The 21,373-nt window shown below is 46.9% G+C and overlaps 2 protein-coding genes across 4 annotated transcripts; both read left to right on the forward strand.

Annotated features, from left to right (window-relative positions):
- The first annotated feature begins 1,172 nt into the window (after positions 1–1,172).
- Positions 1,173–6,681, forward strand: snrpb2 (small nuclear ribonucleoprotein polypeptide B2). Of its 2 annotated transcripts, none has more exons than XM_084929865.1 (7): positions 1,173–1,272; positions 1,665–1,736; positions 3,135–3,307; positions 3,395–3,529; positions 4,523–4,558; positions 5,043–5,131; positions 5,481–6,681. In XM_084929865.1, the coding sequence occupies exons 2-7, from the start codon at positions 1,673–1,675 to the stop codon at positions 5,638–5,640; spliced, it is 657 nt and encodes a 218-aa protein (XP_084785991.1). In that variant the 5' UTR covers positions 1,173–1,272; positions 1,665–1,672; the 3' UTR covers positions 5,641–6,681. The 2 variants fall into 2 exon arrangements, with proteins under 2 accessions (XP_084785991.1, XP_084785992.1); XM_084929866.1 differs by lacking the exon at positions 1,173–1,272 and adding an exon at positions 1,328–1,574.
- Positions 6,682–14,513: 7,832 nt separating this feature from the next.
- prokr1a (prokineticin receptor 1a) lies at positions 14,514–21,149 on the forward strand. Of its 2 annotated transcripts, XM_084929838.1 has the most exons (3): positions 14,514–14,967; positions 18,350–19,048; positions 19,206–21,149. In XM_084929838.1, the coding sequence occupies exons 1-3, from the start codon at positions 14,555–14,557 to the stop codon at positions 19,276–19,278; spliced, it is 1,185 nt and encodes a 394-aa protein (XP_084785964.1). In that variant the 5' UTR covers positions 14,514–14,554; the 3' UTR covers positions 19,279–21,149. The 2 variants fall into 2 exon arrangements, with proteins under 2 accessions (XP_084785964.1, XP_084785963.1); XM_084929837.1 differs by having other exon boundaries at positions 18,350–19,227.
- Positions 21,150–21,373: the final 224 nt, after the last annotated feature.

Here is a 21,373-nt window from a genome sequence, read left to right on the forward strand (position 1 = left end):
TGTATGGAAGCCAGGAGGGGACACACCTCCGGAAGGACGGGAAATGATCTGTATGAAGAAATACAGGACACGAGAGATTTTAATGTACTTTTAATAACTGGGGGTAAACAAAAACACACATTTGAGGTTTTATATGAAAAAAATAAGTATACAGAAAGCAAAATCTGATTAATAATAATAATAAAAATACCTGACAGGTTTTTAATTGACTGAAATTAATCTGCACACATATATTTACCTAAACAGATGAAGACTGGCGAAAAATCATGAAAACAAGTAAAAAAAAGTTTGAAAAATGCAAAATTAAGAAAACTTCAGATTTTTTTTTTTTTAGCATTGTTTTTTATCTGACTGAAAATAAGTGCTGTATTGGAAGGTGGAATAGTTTGGCCTGTGCAGAAACCTCTAAGGGCTGGTTTTTTTTTTTTGTTTGTTTGTTTTGTTTTTTAATTTCTAACATTTTATTTCAGTGAGCACTTGCATGTCTGAGCTTTTGCTGTTGCATGCTGGGGCAGCAGGTTGAGGGTCACTGATGCCAACAGACTCAATAAACTGATCAACAAGGCCATTAATGTTGTGGGGATGGAGCTGGACTCCCTTAGGGTGGTGTCTGAGAGGCAGAGATTGTTTAAGATAAAGACAATGCTGGATAACACCTCCCACCCACTCCATGACATGTTGGCCAGTCACAGGAGCACATTCAGTGAGAGACTGAGATTACCAAAAACACCACTGAACAACACAGGAAATTATTCCTGCCTGTGGCTCCCTATACAACTCCTCCATCTAACACACTGTACACACTCCATTAGTTACATCCTTTTTGCACACACTCTACAGTAAAATAGCAACTGACAAAGTTCACAGGTTAGAGTGAAATGTCAAACATATATATTCCACCCATGTAATATTCTCACCTTTGTAATATTCTTAATGTTTATAATTGAGACATTATACATATTGTCACATTGTACATATTAGTGCTATTTCTTAAATTTGTAAACTCTGTAACATGTTGTATTATTTAAATACTTTTACTGTTACTGTTACTGCCTTGGAGCAACTGTGACCCACATAATTTACTTGGGGATTAATAAAGTATTCTGATTCCGATTTTAGTTTAGACTTAATGAGTTGTAGTAAGCTCACAGGTAGCTGCAGTTCTCCTCCTGGCCTGCTGGTGGCGGCGGAGGGCAGAGGTCGTGAAAGCTTCAGCCGGCGCCACAGCGGAGTGTTTCCGGAAACTACATGAGCGGTGTGAGCCGAGAGGAGGTGAGCTCCATATTTATGTTAAAAACGTTTATCCGAGGCTCCTCTGGCCGCGGTTTAACGGAGGAGCTGCTGGGCGGAGGTTAAATCTGTAAAGGCGATTTTTGACGTTGAAGCGACGCCAGAAAAAAACATTCAGTTTAAAGGCTAGCTGGGCTAAGCTAACACATGCTAACATTAGCCGAGTGAGAGAGGTTTCTGGGACGCTTTGAATGAATTCAAGCTGAAGCTTTTGATTTAGCCAGATCTCCTCAAACAGCGAGTTTTAAAGTGTAACGTAAACGATTTGTTGCTGCTCTGGTTGTGTGAGTTTACCGAGACGTTAGCAAGTATTAAACGGGTAAACGAGGTTTAAAGGTGAAGAAGCTGAAGCTGCTCTCCTGTTGTCTCCTCAGACTCCACCATGGACATCAGACCGAACCACACCATCTACATCAACAACATCAACGATAAAATCAAGAAGGAAGGTGGGTGCTGTTCCTCTGCATGGCTAACAGCAGCGAGTTTCTGCTGAAATCGGCATTAAAAACTGCTGTGCTGACGATCACAATGCTGATTATTATCTAATTTTAACAATCAGACACATTAAACACCGTAAAGGCTGGAAGAATAAAAACTAAGCATTAACTTAATGAAACACTCTGATTATAATCCATCAGTTCCGTGTTTTAATGAGAGAGCTGTGGTATTGATTTAACCGTTAGCCCACACAATCGGCGTTTTACCGGCTTTCTTTCCAACAGTTTCAGCAACAGTTGCCTCAAGGTGCTTAGACAGGACAGAGTAGCTACGGCCCACTTTGCCGTTATAATTACATCTTTACAGCTAACCATTGATTCTTTTAGACTGCCTCAAAGTCCTTTCTATTTATTAAACTTTAACAATATCGTCACTCTTTTCTACTTTCAGTCTTTATTATGTGTAGTTTCACCTTTCATTGAAATGCCATCTTATCTGCTGCCAGTACACTTATCAGTAACTGTGGTTGGTCAGATGCTGCCAGCAGCGTCCCCTTCAGGGGAAATCAGGGAGAATACCTTAGTAGTAGCTTTGTAGTGCCGGGGTCGGGATAAGTCATCGTCTCTGTGGCATTCAGAGAGAAAAGTCCACATCACATAAAATGACCTTAAACGCATCTCAACACATCCATACTACAGTTCAGCAAACCTCTGTGTGTGCGCGCGTGCGCGCACCTGTGTGCGCGCGCGCGTGCACGTGCTATTTGAGTGCAGAGAAATAGAACAATCGTAGGTAAAAAAAAAAATGAATTTCTTGCAGGAAACGAGGAGCCTTTTTTCTGCAGGCTTCACTCTGAACTTTGTTTCAAAACATGTTTTAATCATTTTCAGTATAAAGGTTTTGATAAAAACTGTCAAATGAATTCCTCATTTTTCACTTTTCTTCTTATTTCTTTTTTATTTGGTTGAGAAGTGGCCGTACTGATCATTAACAATGAAATCTTCTGATTAGTAACACGTTGGAATCATCTAAACTTTATAAAGTTCTTGCACAGATGTGGTTCCAGACTCCGAGCCCTACTTTCTCAGTTCAATCATTTTTAAGATAAATAAATAAAACAAATGTTCCACAGTTAAAGTTTTGCTGATACAAACGTTTAGATTTCGCAGTAATAATATTCCTCAGAGTTATTTCTGATGTGAATGCAGCTCGAGCTGATTCTTCTCTTGAAGCTTCATCCATGAATCATTTCTTTAAGACTTTAAAGTTTGATTAATCACCAAGGATGGAGTACCAGCTGCCTGTGACCTTTGACCCTCCTTATAATAAAAAAAATAAAAAGACTCCGGGATGAACGTCGAGATGTTTGTGAGGGTGTTTGAACTCGTCTCATCTTCCTCCCGCAGAGCTGAAGCGCTCGCTCTACGCGCTCTTCTCCCAGTTCGGGCAGGTCATCGACATCGTGGCCATGAAGACGATGAAGATGAGGGGACAGGCCTTCGTCATCTTCAAAGAGCTCGCCGCTGCCACCAACGCCCTGAGGCAGCTGCAGGGCTTCCCCTTCTACAACAAGCCCATGGTAGGCCGGAATGCCACCTTCGTCGTGGTCATCGCTGACTTCCTCCCTCTGAGCAGCTGCGCCTTTAACCCTTTTGTTTTTTTCCAGAGGATACAGTACGCCAAGACCGACTCTGAGGTCATCGCCAAGGTCAAAGGATCATATGGCGACAAGGAGAAGAAGAAGAAGGAGAAGAAGAAGGCTCAGGAGCTGGCGGCTAACGCCACAAAGAAACCGGCGGCGGTGAGCGAGCCAATAAAATGTCTCCCCTCACTCCTTCATCAAACCTGTAAACATTCATATTTAGGACAATTTCACCTCTTTCCTGCTGTGAGACAGGAAGTTACTGTTCACCAGACTCCATTCACAAAAACAGCGATTTCACCTGACAGCCCAAGTGAGCTGTTCGCCCACGGCTGCTGTGATTGGTCAGTCGGTTTGTGTTGGAAGACATTTCCAGCGATGGCAGAAATCTCTCGTCTGGTGGATCAGAGCGACGGTTCCCTCTGAAAAATGCTCTTACCACCGGGGGCGCCGTTTCTTTTTACGTTTGACTTTTTCTGTTTTTTAAAGATTTTGAAAAAGTGCGTTTAACGTTTTAGTCATGAGACACAAATGCTGTGGCAACCCCGGCAACGTTAACGGGTAGCTGTTTATGGTTAGACATGGCCAAACTCTGACCCCGTCTGTCCTGCGTGAACCCCTGATGTCGTCTAACGTGGGTCGCGGCGTACTTTCAAACAAACAGTAAACGACTTCATCCAGATGCTCCTGCAGCTGTCTCCCAGCATCTGCGATGATGTTGAAGCTGCACTCCGTGTCTTTACGTGAGACCGTCGCAGCGCTCCAGCTGCTGCTTCGTAGTCGTCTTTATTGGACTGTGAATATAAATCAGCCGCCTCATTTCAGGCTAAATCGGCAGCCGCTGCAGGTGGAAGCAGCCAGGCTCCTCTTCATCAGCCGCTCTAACAGGGTTTCCGACAGGAAATGGCAGCAGCGGGGCCGGGCGGCGGACGTAAACGAGCCTTAAACCAGGATGGCTGCTGCGCTCTGCTCCTTTATTCTGTCGTTTAACTAAGTCTGTGAACCACTCGGCGCTCACTTCTCCTCTCGTTGTTCCCGGTTTTCCCGGCGCTGTAGTCATTTCTGACTCTGCTCTGTTCGCCATTCCTCTGGAGATGAAACCTTTGAACGTGTTTCAGAGTTTAACGCCTCTGTCCTCTTTCTTGTTTGCAGGGATTGGCCCCTCCTGCGCTCACACCTGCGGTGCAGGTAAGTTTTACCTGAGCGTTGTCATGCCTTTGCCTGTCCTGTTATTCCACAGGAGCCGGAAAAAACCTCTTTGTTTTCCTGATAAGGAAACAAAGTTGAGTGATGGCGCCCTCTGGGTTTGCCGTGGCTCAGTGGGAGGCTGCGGGCCGTCGGTGGTTTGATCCCCACTGCCTGCGTTCTGTTGTCATTGTTTTAACGTGGCTGCAAACAGTGGATCGACGCCACCTTCTGGCCACAGCAGTGTGTTGCAATCTAACGGCTGCTGCTTTAACAGCAGGAAAATAACTCGATAACTTTTAGAAAATTAAAATTTTCTGTTAATTTGTGGAAAAGTGAAAGCAGTGAACATAAATCCCACGCTGGCCCGTGTCTCCTCCTGTTTCCCGTCTCTGGCTCACCCGTGGGATACGTCAGAGTTATGAGTGACTCGCTTTTAACGGCGTGCTGCGACCAGGCGCTGATACGGCTCTCGTTCTCTTCGCAGGTTCCAGACAACCCTCCGAACTACATCCTGTTCCTCAGTAACCTCCCCGAGGAGACCAACGAGATGATGCTGTCCATGCTCTTCAACCAGTGAGTGCTGCACAGCTCACTGTGGTCCTGCCACATACACACACCTGCTGTTCCACCCACACAGCTCCATCCAGGAGGCCGCTGAGCTCTTTGACGGAGCCGCCTGATTTAAGACTTTAAACAAATGTGAACAAAAACTAAATGCAGTGATTTACAAATCTGATCATTTATGCTCAGCTGAAAACATCAGAGGTTTAAAGTTGGAACATTTCTTCATTTATGTATTTATTCAGTCCGTATTTCAAACGTTTGTGGTCAAATCCAGCAGAGTTTCCATACGTCAGTGTTTAACGGGAGGTCTGAACGTGCTCAGCCTCCTGATGTTTGAACATTTGTTTTTCGCCTGCAGGTTTCCGGGTTTCAAAGAAGTGCGACTCGTGCCGGGGAAACACGACATCGCCTTCGTGGAGTTTGAAAGCGACACTCAGGCGGGCGTGGCCAAGGACGCGCTGCAGGGCTTCCGGATCACGGCGACCTGCGCCATGAAGATCACCTACGCCAAGAAGTAGTCGCCTCGTCCAATCAGAGACGGGACACAGAGACTGAGGGGGGGCGGGGCTGGCGGTTTGGGGGATTTCTGTCGTCCGGCGGTGTGCGCAGCCTAATGGCGTCTGTTTGTTTTTGTTTTTTTAAGTATATTTTCTAAGAGGAACGCCACAGAGCTGCTTCTGATTTTGTAAAATAAAATCATTTTTCATAAACGTGCCTCACATTTTTACTCTGACCCCCTCAGGTCTCAGAGGTCACGGTGTCATCTGACGAGGGTTTAGAGAGCACTCTTCTCCTTAGCGACGGGCGGTTGCCGTGGTTGCCAGTCGGCGTTTGAGCCTGTGTGGTTTTAGACGTGAGCGCTGAGACGACTCACGCCTGTGTGTTTTCGCCGCGTTTCACCTCAGGCTGCTTTTACATTATTGATCAAAGCTTCGTGTCGTCATGCCGACAGGTTGGCTCGCGCCGGCGGCGCCGGCGGCTCGTCTCGGGTCTTCAGGATATGAAAACCTTGTTAAAGCAAAGCCTCGGGTTTTATTTCTGTCGTAGCCGAGTTGTAGTTGATCATCAACAACATCCAATTAAAATCCAAGAGTTTCACCAAACGTGAAGCTCCGCCTCTGTTAGTACAGTAACCTCACAGCAGCCGTATTATTGGTCAGATGATGTCATTCAAAAGGCTCCAACAGTACAAACACGCTCAGGTCAGGTGACGCTTCGGCCACCTGTGTCACCATCCGCCGGCTGGTTAAACGTGCAGATGCGTTATAACTGCACAGGTGTCAGAACGGAGGATTGGCTCAATTTACAGGGTTTTTTTCTACGCTTGGGTCTGTATGATGTCACAGAGCTCTTGTCCTTATATGGTCATCGGGCCTTGCCAGCTGCTGTTCAAAGCTTTACCTTAGGATAACCTGTTTCTGCGACGAAGCTGACGAGACCCGACCCCTTAAGATAGAAATGAGCAGAACAGGATTTTTCTGGGTTTTAAAGTAGAAGTTCTTCCTCTTGTTTCTGTCAACGTTGTGATTTTTTTTTTTATTAAAAGTGATTTAAACATGTGCGGCGTTGTTGTAGATTCTTTTCCAGTCGTTTTCCTGCCTCCACCTGTCTGTGTCGCTAAACAGAGAAGGGTTATTGATCGCCGTCGGTACATCAGTGCTTCCTGTGATGTTGGCTGTTAATTTCCTCAGAGATGCCTGCAGGGGTTTATGGGATTGTGGAGCTGTAAGTCAGCCGTGACGGGGTGGGATCGACTTTTGGTATTTTATTGTTTGGTCTCACACTGCAGGCCATCTGAAGAACAGTGACACGTGGAGCGTTTGTTTGAGGGCCTGTAGGAAGCACAGCCTGTATATAAAAGATGGAGGTAGCAACCTTGACCAAATAGTCACACACTGGCTTGTAAAAGTGAAACCTCAACGCCTGGAACTGAAACATCATCACAAGTGGACTGACTCAAGTTTGGAGCCTCAAGTGGCCATCAGAGGAACTGCAGACGCTGTAAAAGCCTCTGATGCAACAGGTTAGCGGGGGAGGTTAAAGAGAGCGGAGGGAGGGAAGACAAATGTGATGCCATGCTGCTCTGGTGCTCTAACCTGTAAAAACAGGTGAGCAGAGAACGAGTGCTCATCACAGGAAGTCGTGCAGCCGTCGGGACATCGTTCTGCCAACTTCCTCTGTTTAAGCTCCTCCCTCTGAGTGCCTGATACGGCGGTACAGCTGTGGCTTAGACTGGGTGAGATGTACCTGTGCAGCTGTGATGTCAGTTTTGGCAGCAGCGAGCAGTTTTGCCGTGGTCGTCTCTGTGTTTGGAAAGCCGGTGTGACGCCTGAAGGTCTGAACCAATGAGCACAGGCCGGAGAACATTTCTGACTAAGAATCATCATAGATTTAAATTTGAGCCGAAACTAAAGACTGAGCTCAAAAACTCATCGGGAAACAGGAAATAGGCTTTGCAACCACGTTACTGCCCTCTGGTGGCCAGCATAAAAAGTGCAGGTTCACTTTTCAGGCCCCGAAGCTTCGTCCATATCTGACTCATCGATGTGGAGAGCTGAAGATGCAGATGACATTTGGAGGAAGAAGCTTGTGGATCTTAAGTTTAGATTAAAACGTTTCCAGGTTTTTGTGACTTTAGGAGCTTAAAACAGACATAAACACTCCAGTGAGGCCGAGCGTTAAACCTCCGACTGAATCACACCCTCGACCAGAAGATGGAAGGCCACCTCAGGTTTTATGTTTCATTCAGAGTTCATTCCTCCGCCTGTGGAGAGTTTCCACCCCCGCGCTGCTTCAATTTATCTGCCTCTTTGGCAGCTGCAGGAAAATGAATCAAAATGTTTGAGCGCATCAACAGAAGCGAGCGGAGAGCAGCCACGCTGAGACACGCACGAGGAAATCTTCCATCCTGGATGGAAAACGCATGCAAATGGTCTTTATTCACTGTACGCTGATAAATATGACAGTCACATTAATAAATAACCAGCAGAGGAGGCGGGAGAGTGTGCGAGGCCTCTGCTTTTTAAAACACAAACAATAAATGTTTCAAAGTACACACTGTGTCTGTGTTTGAAGTAATGTGAGTGCCCAAAATGAACCGAACCCATCAGATGGGTGTAAAGAAGCACTCGCTGTAAAAACATCAGCAGCATCTGCTGTTGATGGGATATCAGCCACAATCAAACTGGGCCCGGGCTGTACTTGTGTCTGCCCCCTGGTGGTGGAGACGGAGACAAAGATGGACGTAGCTGCCTTGACGTCTCTTTTTTTTAATGAATCCAGATTTGAAGCCTCGAGGTAAACGTGCCCGCCGTTGCTGTGCTGGTTGCAAAAATGGAGCTTGGACGAGGAGGGGCGGGTCTAACTGTGAAACCAGATGCTCATTGGTCAATGACAACTCACAGGATAATCGGCCATTAAGAATCCTGAAAACAGCACCCACTTATTTTACTGTCTGTGCATTTTGCAGACGCCAAAATATCATAGAAGTTCTAAATCATCATCATCATATGAAAGTGTTATACACACTCAGAGGCTCATATATATATATATATATATATATATATATATATATATATATATATATATATATATATATATATATATATATGTATGTATATTTCAGATTAAGGACAGACAAACCTGTAATTGTGTCGTTGTGTAATTTTGATTTCTGTCTGCACAAATGTAAACATGCGCACAACTCCATCAGAAAGGAACGTGATGGTCAGTCGGGAAGCAGGTGACACTTTAATGTTGTCTGCAGAAACGAGCCCAGAAAACAGCGTCCAGGAGACCTGCCAAATGGCAAATGGTCTATATTTGTATAGTGCCTTACTTAGTCCCTAAGGACCCCAAAGCACTTTGCACATTCAGTCATCCACCCATTCACATACTGGTGATGGCAAGCTGCATTGCACAGCCACCCTGAGGCGCACTGACAGAGGCGGGGCTGCCAGACACTGGCACCTCCGACCACCACCAGTAGGCAACGGGTGAAGTGTCTTGCCCAAGGACACAACGACCGAGACTGTCCAAGCCAGGGCTCGACCCAGCAACCTTCCGATTACAAGGCGAACTACCAACTCTTGAGCCACGATCGCCCCTGCAACCACATCAGACGCTTGAGCCGCTCATCAGCCCGAGCTGCTGCCACAGGTGAAGGCTGGGGTGTAGATGGGCAGGTAAAGCTGATGTTCACAGCTGTCTCATCACCATGACAGTCACACTGATGCTGACACCACCTCTTGTTCAGTCAAAGGAGCTTGCAAAGAAAAGCGTCTGGACTTCTTTAAGTTGCTTGAAGACGTTTCACCTCTCATCTGAGAAGCTTCTTCAGTTCTAAGGTCAAATGGTGGAGAGTCCCAGATTTAAACCCAGTGGGAGTTTCTCCCCAAAGAGGGACAAAGGACCCCCTGATGATCCTCTAATCACCTGAGCCGAGGTGTGAAAGCGGGTGTGGGTCCCAATCAGCCAGGGTTTCAGGTGAGCTCATTGTGAAACCTGGCCCCACCTCATGTTCACCTTGCCATCACTCTGAGAAAGACCCTGAAGTACCTGAACTACGTGAACTAAAGTCACAGGTCTGCAGGAAACTAAGTGGGCCGCACTTCCAGGACAAGAAGTGCTGTTAAATGAACTCCAAACAGGAAATCTCACGCAGCCTGACACAGAGTTTTCAGGCCCCTCTTCTGTGGAACCAGCTTCCAGTTTGGATTCGGGAGACAGAAACTATCTCTACTTTCAAGATTAGGCTTCAAACTTTCCTTTTTGCTAAAGCATATAGTTAGGGCTGGACCAGGTGACCCTGAATCCTCCCTTAGTTATGCTGCAATAGACGTAGGCTGCCGGGGGATTCCCATGATGCATTGAGTTTTTCCTTTCCAGTCACCTTTCTCACTCACTATGTGTTAACAGACCTCTCTGCATTGAATCATATCTGTTATTAACCTCTGTCTCTCTTCCACAGCATGTCTTTTATCCTGTCTTCCTTCTCTCACCCCAACCGGTCGCAGCAGATGGCCGCCCCTCCCTGAGCCTGGTTCTGCCGGAGGTTTCTTCCTGTTAAAAGGGAGTTTTTCCTTCCCACTGTCGCCAAAGTGCTTGCTCATAGGGGGTCATATGATTGTTGGGTTTTTCTCTGTATCTATGAAGCGCCTTGAGGCGACTTTTGTTGTGATTTGGCGCTATATAAATAAAATTGAATTGAATTGAATTGAATTGAATTGAATTGAATTGAATTGAATTGAATTGAATTGAATTGAATTGAATAGACGGGACCGACAGATCGTCCTGCCGCAGATAAGCCTCATGTTAAACTCAGTTCTAATGATCGATGTTGATAAAGCAGCAGATCATATCAGGAAACCAGAGGATGAAACAGGAAACAGTCAGTCGGAGACCCTGCAGCTCATCAGGTGGGAGTTTCCTGTGGGTGGGCGTGTTTGTTTTACACTGAAATCTTGGATTCACTGGACTCAGTCGTCCGGGTTGCTGTGGAAAGCTCTGGTGGTGCAGGTGTTGGGGCCTCTGTATGAGCGATTACAGCCTGACGTGATGCTGAGAAACAAAGCCAGCAGCAGTTTGTGGACCTCGGAGCAGATCTGGAGTCAGTCTGGTTTTCGTCATCGTGGCAAAATTCCTGGAAACGGATGATGGATGTGTTTGTATGCGTTAGTGTGTTTATGGAAGCGCCTGATGCTTCCAGGCTGCTCTTGGAGGTCCTGCAGGTCTCGTCAGCTTCATCGCAGAAACATCAAAGCAGAGAAACCAGAGACATCTGAGGGTTTATGAGCAGTGGATAAAAGCTGCGTGATGCTTTCATAGCTGACTGTCGGCTCACGGCGTTGTTTTCAGAGGCTGCTGATAATGGAGTCGCCGAGGTCGGGCTCAGAGTGGGCGCATTTTTCCTCCTTTTGATCTGCAGAAAACCCCAAAAGCAATGGTCGCGGACAGCATGGACACGGCCGTCCACCTGCACACGGCCGTCCACCTGCACACAGACACATGAACTGTCTTCATGCCCTCAAAGTAAAAATGTTCGTCCCAGAGTAGGGTTGCAACTTTTTAGCTATCAAGTACACACAGTCTGACGTGCCCGAGCACTATGCACAGCCAGCTGGGCAGAGTGTAAATATGCACCGTCTTCACGTTATAATAAAACTGTTGTAAAATGTTAGTGTTCAGCTTATTAATACCTCGTTTTAAGCAATAAAGAAAAATGCAGTCAATGAAATATACAGAAATCACGCGAGCGTTTCCTTTGAAACAAAAACTGGTCAAATAAATCAGGAGCTAAAGTTCGCCGGGTTATTACGCTGCGCAGACCAAACAGCGCCTTATTTCTACGAGTCACGTATCACACCTCACATCTGGTGTGCGTCACAGGCGTCGCTGTGACTGGACGAAAGCTATTTGTAAGAGTGCCATCTGTTGGTCAGGACGTGGCACTGCAGGTCAGTATACGGGACATTTAAGGTGGAATAAAGGACGAACCTGCTCGTTGTACGGGACGTCCTGCTGTGCGTTGCCATGTAAATAGTTTGCATTTCATGTGTATGTACTTGCTAAGTACATGTGAACAGATCTTGAATAAAAAGATAAAACAGGAGGCCTGTCCCAAAGTCACGTGACAGCTTGAGAGCTCAGTAATTGGTGGACTTGTGGGAAATGTGTAAGTATTTCATTTTTCTCACATAATTTAATGTTTGGTTCACAGGTAATTGTTGCATTAGAAATCACACACACACACACACACACACACACACACACACACACACACACATGTCCTCCGGTCATATCCTGGGTAATAACACGCAGCAAACAGGTTTCCCCTGTCAGAGGCCGTGGGGGGAGGGGGGGGGGGGGGGTGGAGGTTGGTCGCTGTTTGTCGGGAGCGCGCCTGCTGCTCGCGCTCGTTTCTTTTCATTCAGCAGAGCAGAGCGAGGAAGAGAAGCATTTTCAGGTCTGTATGAAATCCTTCCACATCTTTTATTTATTTCTCTCAGATCAGCTGATTTGTTGTTAACAGGACTCACACCCAGCCTCGGGTCACATGGGGGGGGGGGGTTACCCTCTGAAACTTTATTCTGATTCTGTTTTTATGCTTTAAAATCTGCTTTACACACTGCCTCTGTCTGTGTGTTTAATCTGTAGGATCAGGGACTCTCTGTGTTTCTGTCTCTGCTGCTGAGCTTTGATTTCTTAACATGAGGTTCAGGGGTTGAAATCAGGGGCCAAAAGTCTCAGAGGAAGGTTAATGCTTCATTTTTAATCTGCTGTGGAGGCAGAGAGGTCTCAGCTATACAGGCAGCAGTCGCTAAAAGATGCTCGGAAATATCTGATCCTGCTGCACCAAGTAGTGACAGGAAAACAAGGAATTGATCTGAACTTATTTGTTATTTTTATTTCTTCTTCACTACATTTGTATCACAGCTTTATTAAAATTACGTTTTTTTGTAAACAAAATGTGAAACGTGAAAAAATTGATCACGTGTCAGCTGATATATTCACGTTATTTTTAAGACAAAATTTTCCGTTTAAATGTTTCTCTTTTTAAATATTTTGTATTATTATTTCTCGGTATTATCATTATGTTATCATATAATCATCATGCTCCAGTCAGTCAGATCCTAAACATTAAAGCTACTTTTTGTAATTACCATCTGGAAAACACAACTCACATTGTCACCAGCAGGGAGCAGCACTTAGCCAGCGAGTTTGTTAAAATGTCACCTTTTAGTCTTTTTCTAAACAGTGTTGCCTTTTCTCAGCTCACCATCGTAAATTAAAATCAACACTTAAATGACTTAGACTCACTGCTCCACCCTGTGGTACAAGCTGGTATTACAATGAAGTATATTTAGTCTAAAATACAACCCATGTCTGTTCATCCTTTGTCCAGTATATCCACACCCCCTCCTCTGCACATGCTCAGACCACCTCCACCTCTCTGACTCTGAGCTGTCCCTCTGATGGACTCAGGTCCATCCTGCTCACCCCACCGAACGTCTGAACATCTTCAGCTCGACTCCACCGTCTCCAACCATCACAGCAGGCAAGCGACCGTAGTCATGAATACATTTATAACTAAAGTTTTGGGACATGCAAATAGTTCCACAGGGGTCTATTCGTTATTATTTTTAATAATAATTATTATATTATTATATTATATTAATATTATATTATTATTATTAAAAATAAACATTAAATCTGTTAAAATATATATATACTGAAATTATTATGAGCACTAAAACATTAAGCAGACGTTAAAGCAGTGCAGTTTAATGTTGTGTTTTTATAATGACATATTGTATGAAAGCTTTTTAAACTGTCTGTTTCTCGGCGATGTAAGCTCCCGAGTCTGTTTAAAAATATATGAATCAATAATCTGTGAAACATTTTAAAACAACAACGGCAGGAAAGACTCGTCCCCACAGGACACCGTGTGCTGCGCTAAAGGGTTAACGATGATGTGAGCAGCAGCTCCTTGCAGCACAAAGAACAATCAGGAGGCAGGTTGGTGAGAAGCTCCTGCGTCGAGTTTTCAGAGCTGAGATGCAACATTCCCCAGCCTGCGGGCGAATCTGACGACTGCTGCACACCAAACATCCAGCCTCACCCCGAGCTGCCAACGAGACGCTCCATCTGCAGCAAACACGCAGGGAAAGAAGCCATCAGCGGTCATGGCAGTAATGGTTTTAGAAACACAGGCTGGCCTGAAGGGAGCGCTCTGTTATATGCATTTATCCTCCCAAACCACTTCCTGTTAATATCACTGTACAGGAACCTGCTATAATTCAGCTGCATGTGCAGCAGGGGGCGCTGTTCCTAGACAAAAACATTTTATTTTAGTCTGTGTAAATTTTCTCACGCTGTCCACAAAACCCCAGCGTTCTGCTAGTGCGTGCCGATTGGTCGGTTAATGATGTAGGACAGGGCGTCCCCGCGATGGTGGTTTCCAAAAGATCGTTAATATGTGACCTCTGAACTATAGCCACTGACTCAAACCCTCCTATTAAAAAATATACAGAAGACAAAAATGTTCGCCCCGTTCAGTCTGGATGAACTCGAGAGCGCCCCCTGCGGAACAGCAACCAGTAAGAAGCTCTGTGTTTGTGAGTCTGTGAGGACTAGCATTAGCCTCAACTGGCCGTTAGAGGAACTGCATCTTTTGGTGGGTCCACTTTTAGTCACTGCCAACCGCTAACCGCCAACCTTTTTATTACTGCAACCATGACAGCCTCTGGTTAGGGTCCTCGCTTCTCTGACCTGAGAACTGAGGTGAGCTTCATGACAGCGACCAGTCATAGAAAGGTGTTTTTGATCGGTTCAAACATGAACTTTGGCCCCTCCCAAATTTCAAGGTTAACCCTTGCCTTGTTGTCCCGTCCCTGCAGGCGCAGCAGTGCGAGCATGCTGACCTGATCCAAAATGTGCACCTCGACCAACAGCAGCTCAGCGCTGGTGGGCGTCTTCCCAGATTACGGGATTTCCCCAGACGAGATCCTGGACACCACGCAGGGGCGGGCCTTCTTCATGGCCACCATAGTCATTGGCGTGGTGCTGGTGGGCATCATGCTGGTGTGCGGCGTGGGGAACTGCCTCTTCATCACCAGCCTCGCCCGCTACAAGCAGCTCAGAAACCTGACCAACCTGCTCATCGCCAACCTAGCCGTGTCAGACGTGCTGGTGGCAGCGATCTGCTGTCCCTTCCTGCTAGACTACTACGTGGTGAAGCAGCTGTCGTGGGAGCACGGCCTGCTGCTCTGTGCCTCCACCAACTACCTGCGCACCGTCTCGCTCTACGTGTCCACCAACGCTCTCCTGGCCATCGCCGTGGACAGGTGGGTTCACCTCCGGGAACACAAGCAGACAACACAGAGCCTCTGTTTGTGCTTCGGTTGGTTTGGCGTGTAAATGTTCCGTGTGAGAACATCCTGGGTAACGGCCGTTCGGTTTATAATATTGCTGAATCTCTGCCACAGCATCAGCACTTAGAGCTGCCCCTCAGTGGGCTTCCAGAAGCTGCCCAATCAGAGGAAAACTGACTTACCCAGAGGGAGGTCTGAGAGTAGGAGGAGCTAAAAAGGTAGTGAGAGGCTCCGTAAAGGCCAGGATAAATGTTTTATTACAGAATAGAAGTATGGAACAGAAAAGTCCACTCCTCTTTGAAATGATTGGCAATTATTGCTGATGTTCATGGTTTGGTCCTCTGAAACAACCATCAGGATCCTACCAGGATGGACGTCCTTACAGGTGATCCATTTAAATCTTAAATATTCACTTTGTGCCTGAAAGATGGACGAGGTCAGTATGACATCACTCGCTGATGAAGATCAGAGCGTCTGGAGTCCTTCTGACGGGATCAAAACCTCCAACATGAGCATCATGCTTCATCCAATCAGACGTCAGAGGAGAGGCTACACTGTAAAACATGACTGGTAAACATTACAGTAATACTGAGGAAATTTACAGGAAAAATATAGAATCAATACAATATTACAGTAGTATAAATGCAGTAATATCCTGTCATTTATTTACAGTAACAGTGCTGCAAATTCAATTACTGCACAGTTACTGTAAATTTTACTGTTTTTCTTGCAGCGTGGGCAGCATGAAGCCCACTGTGATCTTAAGTGGGCCGGACAAGTGAAGCTCATTGCACATTAAATATTAAACATGAAGGTTTTGTTGATTTACTGAGAACTCATTAGTATCTGTAAAAACTGCCACATCTTCTTGAGCTGACCAGTTGGGCCATATTTGAGTCTTGCCGGTCCGATTCTGGGCCCTGGGCCTTATGTTTGACACCGCTGTGGGAATGCTGCTTCTTTTAAACGACCATCAGCCCGCCCCGGGGTGGGATCCTTGTAATCTCAGATTAATCTTCAGAGGTTTTCTCCATTAATGCTTCCTGTCATGTGACCTCAGGTGTGCTTGAGCCGAAGTATGAATGATGTTTGAGTTACGCTAAGAAACCAGATAAGCACTCGAAACGTGTGAGTCGAAGCGTGTGGCGGCAGCAGCGAGGCCGCTGATGATGTGCAGGGTCCTGACGGTGGCTCCACATCAAGCACATTCCCGAGCGGACCAGCTGACAGACGGGGTTTACATTCTGCTTCAACAAAAGCAGCTCCCGTGTTTCTGAGTGAAACCGGTCAGCTCGCGCTCCGAGGCCGGCGGTCCTCCACGCATCCTTCATCACGCCTGGCTGACGGCTGTTAGTGTTTCCAGAGAGCTTCTGTGTATCTGGGGACAACAAAGTGGTTCCACTTTCCTCGTTATCCTGAGAGCGAACACATCCAAACATCTGGCAGCGTGTCAGACCGACTCCCTCTCAGGGTACAAACACTTCTGCAGCTGATAACAAAACAATCCATTAAATCCAACAAACACGACTGCTGCTTCGCTTACATCAAAGCTCAGCTCCTCTGAAACTGCAAACACAGTCTTACATCAACAGAAACACCAGAACCCCCGAGAGGGGACATCCTGAAAAACTAAAGCTCCATTCAACCAATCTGATCCATTCAGGCAGAAATACCAAGAAAGAAATGTGTCCACAGATTTTAGAGGCGGAAAAGGAGCTCCGCCTTCATAACAGACAAAACGATGACAGCACTGAAAAACAGCAGAAAGATCTCTGACGCGTCCTCACAGTCCCAGGTTGAAACGTCCCGTGTCCAGACGGTGCCGTCAGTACGTAACCACCACAAAAACAGTCTTACTTTGTAAAAGAGCAAAACCTCCAAAGGGAACAGGATAAAAAGCCAAATCAGAGGCCCTGAGAGGGCCTGAGAGGACCTGATAGGGCCTGAGAGGACCTGAGAGGACCTGAGAGGGCCTGAGAGGACCTGATAGGGCCTGAGAGGACCTGAGAGGACCTGAGAGGGCCTGAGAGGACCTGATAGGACCTGAGAGGGCCTGAGAGGACCTGAGAGGTCCTGATAGGGCCTGAGAGGGCCTGAGAGGACCTGAGAGGGCCTGAGAGGACCTGATAGGGCCTGAGAGGACCTGAGAGGACCTGAGAGGGCCTGAGAGGACCTGATAGGGCCTGAGAGGGCCTGAGAGGACCTGAGAGGACCTGAGAGGGCCTGAGAGGACCTGAGAGGCCCTGAGAGGGCCTGAGAGGACCTGAGAGGGCCTGAGAGGGCCTGAGAGTGCCTGAGAGGGCCTGAGAGTGCCTGAGAGGACCTGAGAGGACCTGAGAGGACCTGAGAGGGCCTGAGAGTGCCTGAGAGGGCCTGAGAGGACCTGAGAGGACCTGAGAGGGCCTGAGAGGACCTGAGAGGACCTGATAGGACCTGAGAGTGCCTGAGAGGACCTGAGAGTGCCTGAGAGGACCCGGCAGTTTGGTCTGAGACAGGCTCATCGTCCAGCTGCAAGTCCTTCTGGGTCAAAGTAAGACCAACGTTAGATTAATGCAGCGCTGCTATGTAACTGATGATGTACTGATACTCACAGCCGGACCTTTAGACTGTGATTCATTAAAATCAGATGATTATGATTCAGCTGATTTAGGAAACGTTGACTATATTCTGTTTGTTATGTTGATTTCATCATCCCACTGATGTTTGTATTCGTTTATAGTGATTTATGCCAACATTAAGGTATGAAGTTATGAAGGAGATATTAATGATAACAAACCATACATGTCTGTGGCACACATGAGCAAAGGTACGCCTTTCAGCACACTCTCTCCCCCGGTGGTCAAAGTTAAAATATAAGGTGCACTTAAAATCCTTTATTTTCTCAAAAATCGACAGTGCACCTAATAATCCGGAGCGCCTCATGTATGAATCCTGGTTGTGCTTACTGACCTCGAACTGATTTAATGTGGTTAGAGACAAATGCAATCGCATGGCAGGATGCTGAAAACGGACCAAACTTCAGTCAGGAGAACAAATGAGATAATCCATCCACAATACGAGGTTAGTCATTAATATACTGCAACTACATGGGAACAGAGCAGCTGTGATAGAATACAGCATTAATGAATCAATGGTACAGAAGTGGAGGAAGCAAGAAGAATGAGTGGAGTAAAGTTTGACTCATCTGTTTTGTTTCGCTTAATGTGCTTTATGGTCCGAAAAATACGGTAACTAAAAGTTTATATTATTAAAGCTTCAGAAACCAAAAGGTTTCCGTGTTTTAGAAGCAGTCCTTGTGAAGGGCGCGAAAGCCGGCCCTCCTCCACCTGAGCCAGTTTCCCGTCTGTGTCTGCAGGTACATGGCGATCCTGCACCCGCTGAGGCCTCGTATGAAGCACCAGACGGCGTGCTGCGTGATCCTGACCATCTGGCTCGTCCCCATCTTCATCTCCATCCCGTCTGCCTACATGGCCTCAGAGACGACGTACCCACATGTGGACGGTTGCCCCGATAAGACCTTCTGCGCTCAGATCTGGCCTGTGGACCAGCAGGTTTACTACCGCTCTTACTTCCTCCTCGTCTTCGCTCTGGAGTTCGTGGGCCCCGTGTCTGTCATGGCCGTCTGCTACACCCACATCTCCAGAGAGCTGTGGTTTAAAAATGTTCCAGGTTTTCAGACGGTACAGATCCGCAAGAGACTGCAGAAGCGCAGGAGGACCGTGGTGGTGCTGATTCTGGTCCTGGTGGCCTACATCCTGTGCTGGGCGCCGTATTACGGTTTCACCCTGCTGCGGGACTTTTACCCCACCCTTATCTCCACGGACAAGAACTCCCTGGTGGCCTTCTACGTCATCGAGTGCATCGCCATGAGCAACGGGATCATCAACACCCTCTGCTTTGTGAGCGTCCGAAACAGCAGGAAGCAGCTGAATAAGTCCGTCAAGTTCCCTCTGAGGCTGGTGAGCTTCGTGGCCACCAAGTGGCTGGATGAAGCTGAGCCGCGGACATCCTCCCTCCGGGTGACGGAGGAGGTGGAGGGTGGCCGGCTGAGGTAGAGCTCAAGCCTTTTAGGAGAGACAGAAGGGTAAAAATAAGATCAAGCGCTGATTTGAGCTCGTGATGTTGGAACACTGGCTGACCTGACACTCTTACCAAGAGTCCATCACAGGAACCAAGAACATCTGGAGGAACTCAGGAACTAAACCTGCAGCTACGCTTACTTCTTCTTCTATGGAAGGCACAAAACATCCGGTAAAGCGGCTGCACGCAGAGACTCAGAGCTGAAGTGAGGAGCGAGCTGTGAGGTGTTTGCTCAGCAGAACTGTGGCTGCTGCCGAGTGTTAGCGACGCTGCATCGTCCATGGAGAGACTTTCTTTTTTGTCGTTTCCAGCTGTTTGTATCTTATGTGGATGAAAACCTTCAGTTATTATTTACAACACTGAGGCCAGAGACCTGTTTAAACTGGATTGCATTATTAGGGGCGTGGCCTCTCTGACTGACAGGTGGCTGTCGCTGCTAGCTTCACCTGAACTGGACCTCTGCACCATGTTTGTGATGCCTTAAGGAGCATTTTAATGACATCATGTGACCAATAACATGGCTGCTGTATGGGTAATTGTGGGAAGTTGCTAACTAGCATTAGCTGCAAAGTTATCTAGATATGGTCATGTCCGACTGCCACCGTGGCAACAGCTACGAAGCTGAAGTGAGGCTTCAGGAAGACGTGTCGACCACCCCTCAGTGTTCGGGGGCCTCAGTTAAAGTGACATAATCAGAGTTTGGTGTGACCTCCTTCTGCCCTCACACCAGCAGTTTGGAAGGAGTCTACCACATCTCCTCCTCCTCTTCTTCTTCTGTGGATTTCAGCCCGACTCCCCGACGTGCTCCTGCTGTTCAAAATAAAACTGTTAGTAATGCAGCAGGCTGCGTGCGCATGCACGATTCTCCGCTCATATTCATGTCAAATAAAGATGCATTTTTAAGCTTGTAATGAAGGAGGAGAGGTGAGAGCTGGAGTGGTGCGTGCTGGTGTTCGTGCAGCTTTCAGAGGCTGTTTTGTACCTCGGTGTGCTCTCTGCGTTGGCTCGTTTGATCTTTAGACCAAACTTCGCCTCCTGAGGGCTCATCAGTTCAGCCTCCGCCATCGTTTCCACCCTCATTAGTGCCGATCAGCACACAGCGAAGACCCCGTCACACAGCTCTGTGAAGCCGGTCTCTTATTTATGTTCTCGCAGCAGCTTCAGACGCACAGACTCAAAGTCAGCCAGCGTCCTCTGTAGCAGCATCGAGTGAGTTTATACTGAAATCAATACTGCCTGTTCTTCCTCACATCACAGGGTTTCTGACCTTTCCTTGGTGTGTGTGTGCAGCGCTGTATCACAGGTTTGATCTGCATATTTGTAATGCTGCTGTTGTATAATCTGCTTAGCAACGATGAACGCGAACCTGAAGAGAACAATGACTCGCTACAGTCCCTCCCTGCTGATTTGCATTGTGTGGGTTCACTCACATGGTTGTAAGTGTTTTAATATTCATTGCGTTGCAAATAAAAAGCGCCTGAAATGGACGAAGCAAACAGGTACAGCTCTGTGAAAACTAACTGCCTCTCTTCTTAAATCATGAACGACCTGGAGCTAAGTCCAGTTTCACTGCCAGGCCTGGTTTAAGTCCAGACTTTGAGCCAATCAGAGGTGGAGCTGCTGGTTCCTGCAGAGCAGCCAGACCGTCACACGACCACCACCGTGGCTGCTGCTGCTGGGATGTTTCTGGATGAAACGCAGAAAGTTCAGCTTCTGTCTCGTCAGCCCTCAGAATATTATCCTCCAGATGTTTGTTGGCAGATGTGCGACAAGACTTTGTGATCTTCTTGGTCAGCAGTGGTTTCTGCTTGGACTCTCCCATCTTTGCCCCGCCTCTTTCTTACTGTTGACCTCTGACCTTATCTGAGCCAGGTGAGTCTGAAGGTCTGCAGATGTTAATCTGGGCTCTTCTGTGACCTCCACAGCCTTAGAAATGTCTCTGTAACCCTCTCAGGCTGATGATGTCACTGACTTTGTTTGTCTTACACGGCGATGTCAGTTATCACAAACAGCTGATTGCAGTTCTTGCTGCCAACGATGACACAACCAGTTATTAGGTTTAAGAGGCAACGACATCACAGAGCAGCGAGGTTTGGAAAGCTTTTGTTCCCCTAATAAACGAAATCATGTAAAAACTGCATTTTGTGTTTATTCGGGTTATCTTTGTGAGATATTATAAAGAGCAGAGATGTTTCAGGCTCACCGACACAGCGAGGAGTTTCTCTTAAACTGAGTCTGAAGTCATATCCTGATGTTTTTCCCCTCAAACTGTCCTCATCAAACAAAGAAAAGCAGACCC

Source organism: Perissodus microlepis, chromosome 6 (genome assembly GCF_051167445.1).
Source record: "Perissodus microlepis isolate ML-2025 ecotype Zambia chromosome 6, ASM5116744v1, whole genome shotgun sequence".
Lineage (NCBI taxonomy): Eukaryota > Metazoa > Chordata > Actinopteri > Cichliformes > Cichlidae > Perissodus > Perissodus microlepis.

Coding starts and splice junctions, on each gene's coding strand:
- prokr1a (XM_084929838.1), top strand. CDS start 14,555: ATGTGCACCTCGACCAACAGCAGCTCAGCGCTGGTGGGCGTCTTCCCA. Junction 14,968..18,349: donor CTGGCCATCGCCGTGGACAG/GTGGGTTCACCT, acceptor CTGTGTCTGCAG/GTACATGGCGATCCTGCACC. Junction 19,049..19,205: donor GAGGGTGGCCGGCTGAGGTA/GAGCTCAAGCCT, acceptor TAAACCTGCAGC/TACGCTTACTTCTTCTTCTA.
- snrpb2 (XM_084929865.1), top strand. CDS start 1,673: ATGGACATCAGACCGAACCACACCATCTACATCAACAACATCAACGAT. Junction 3,530..4,522: donor CCACAAAGAAACCGGCGGCG/GTGAGCGAGCCA, acceptor TCTTGTTTGCAG/GGATTGGCCCCTCCTGCGCT. Junction 5,132..5,480: donor CTGTCCATGCTCTTCAACCA/GTGAGTGCTGCA, acceptor TTTCGCCTGCAG/GTTTCCGGGTTTCAAAGAAG.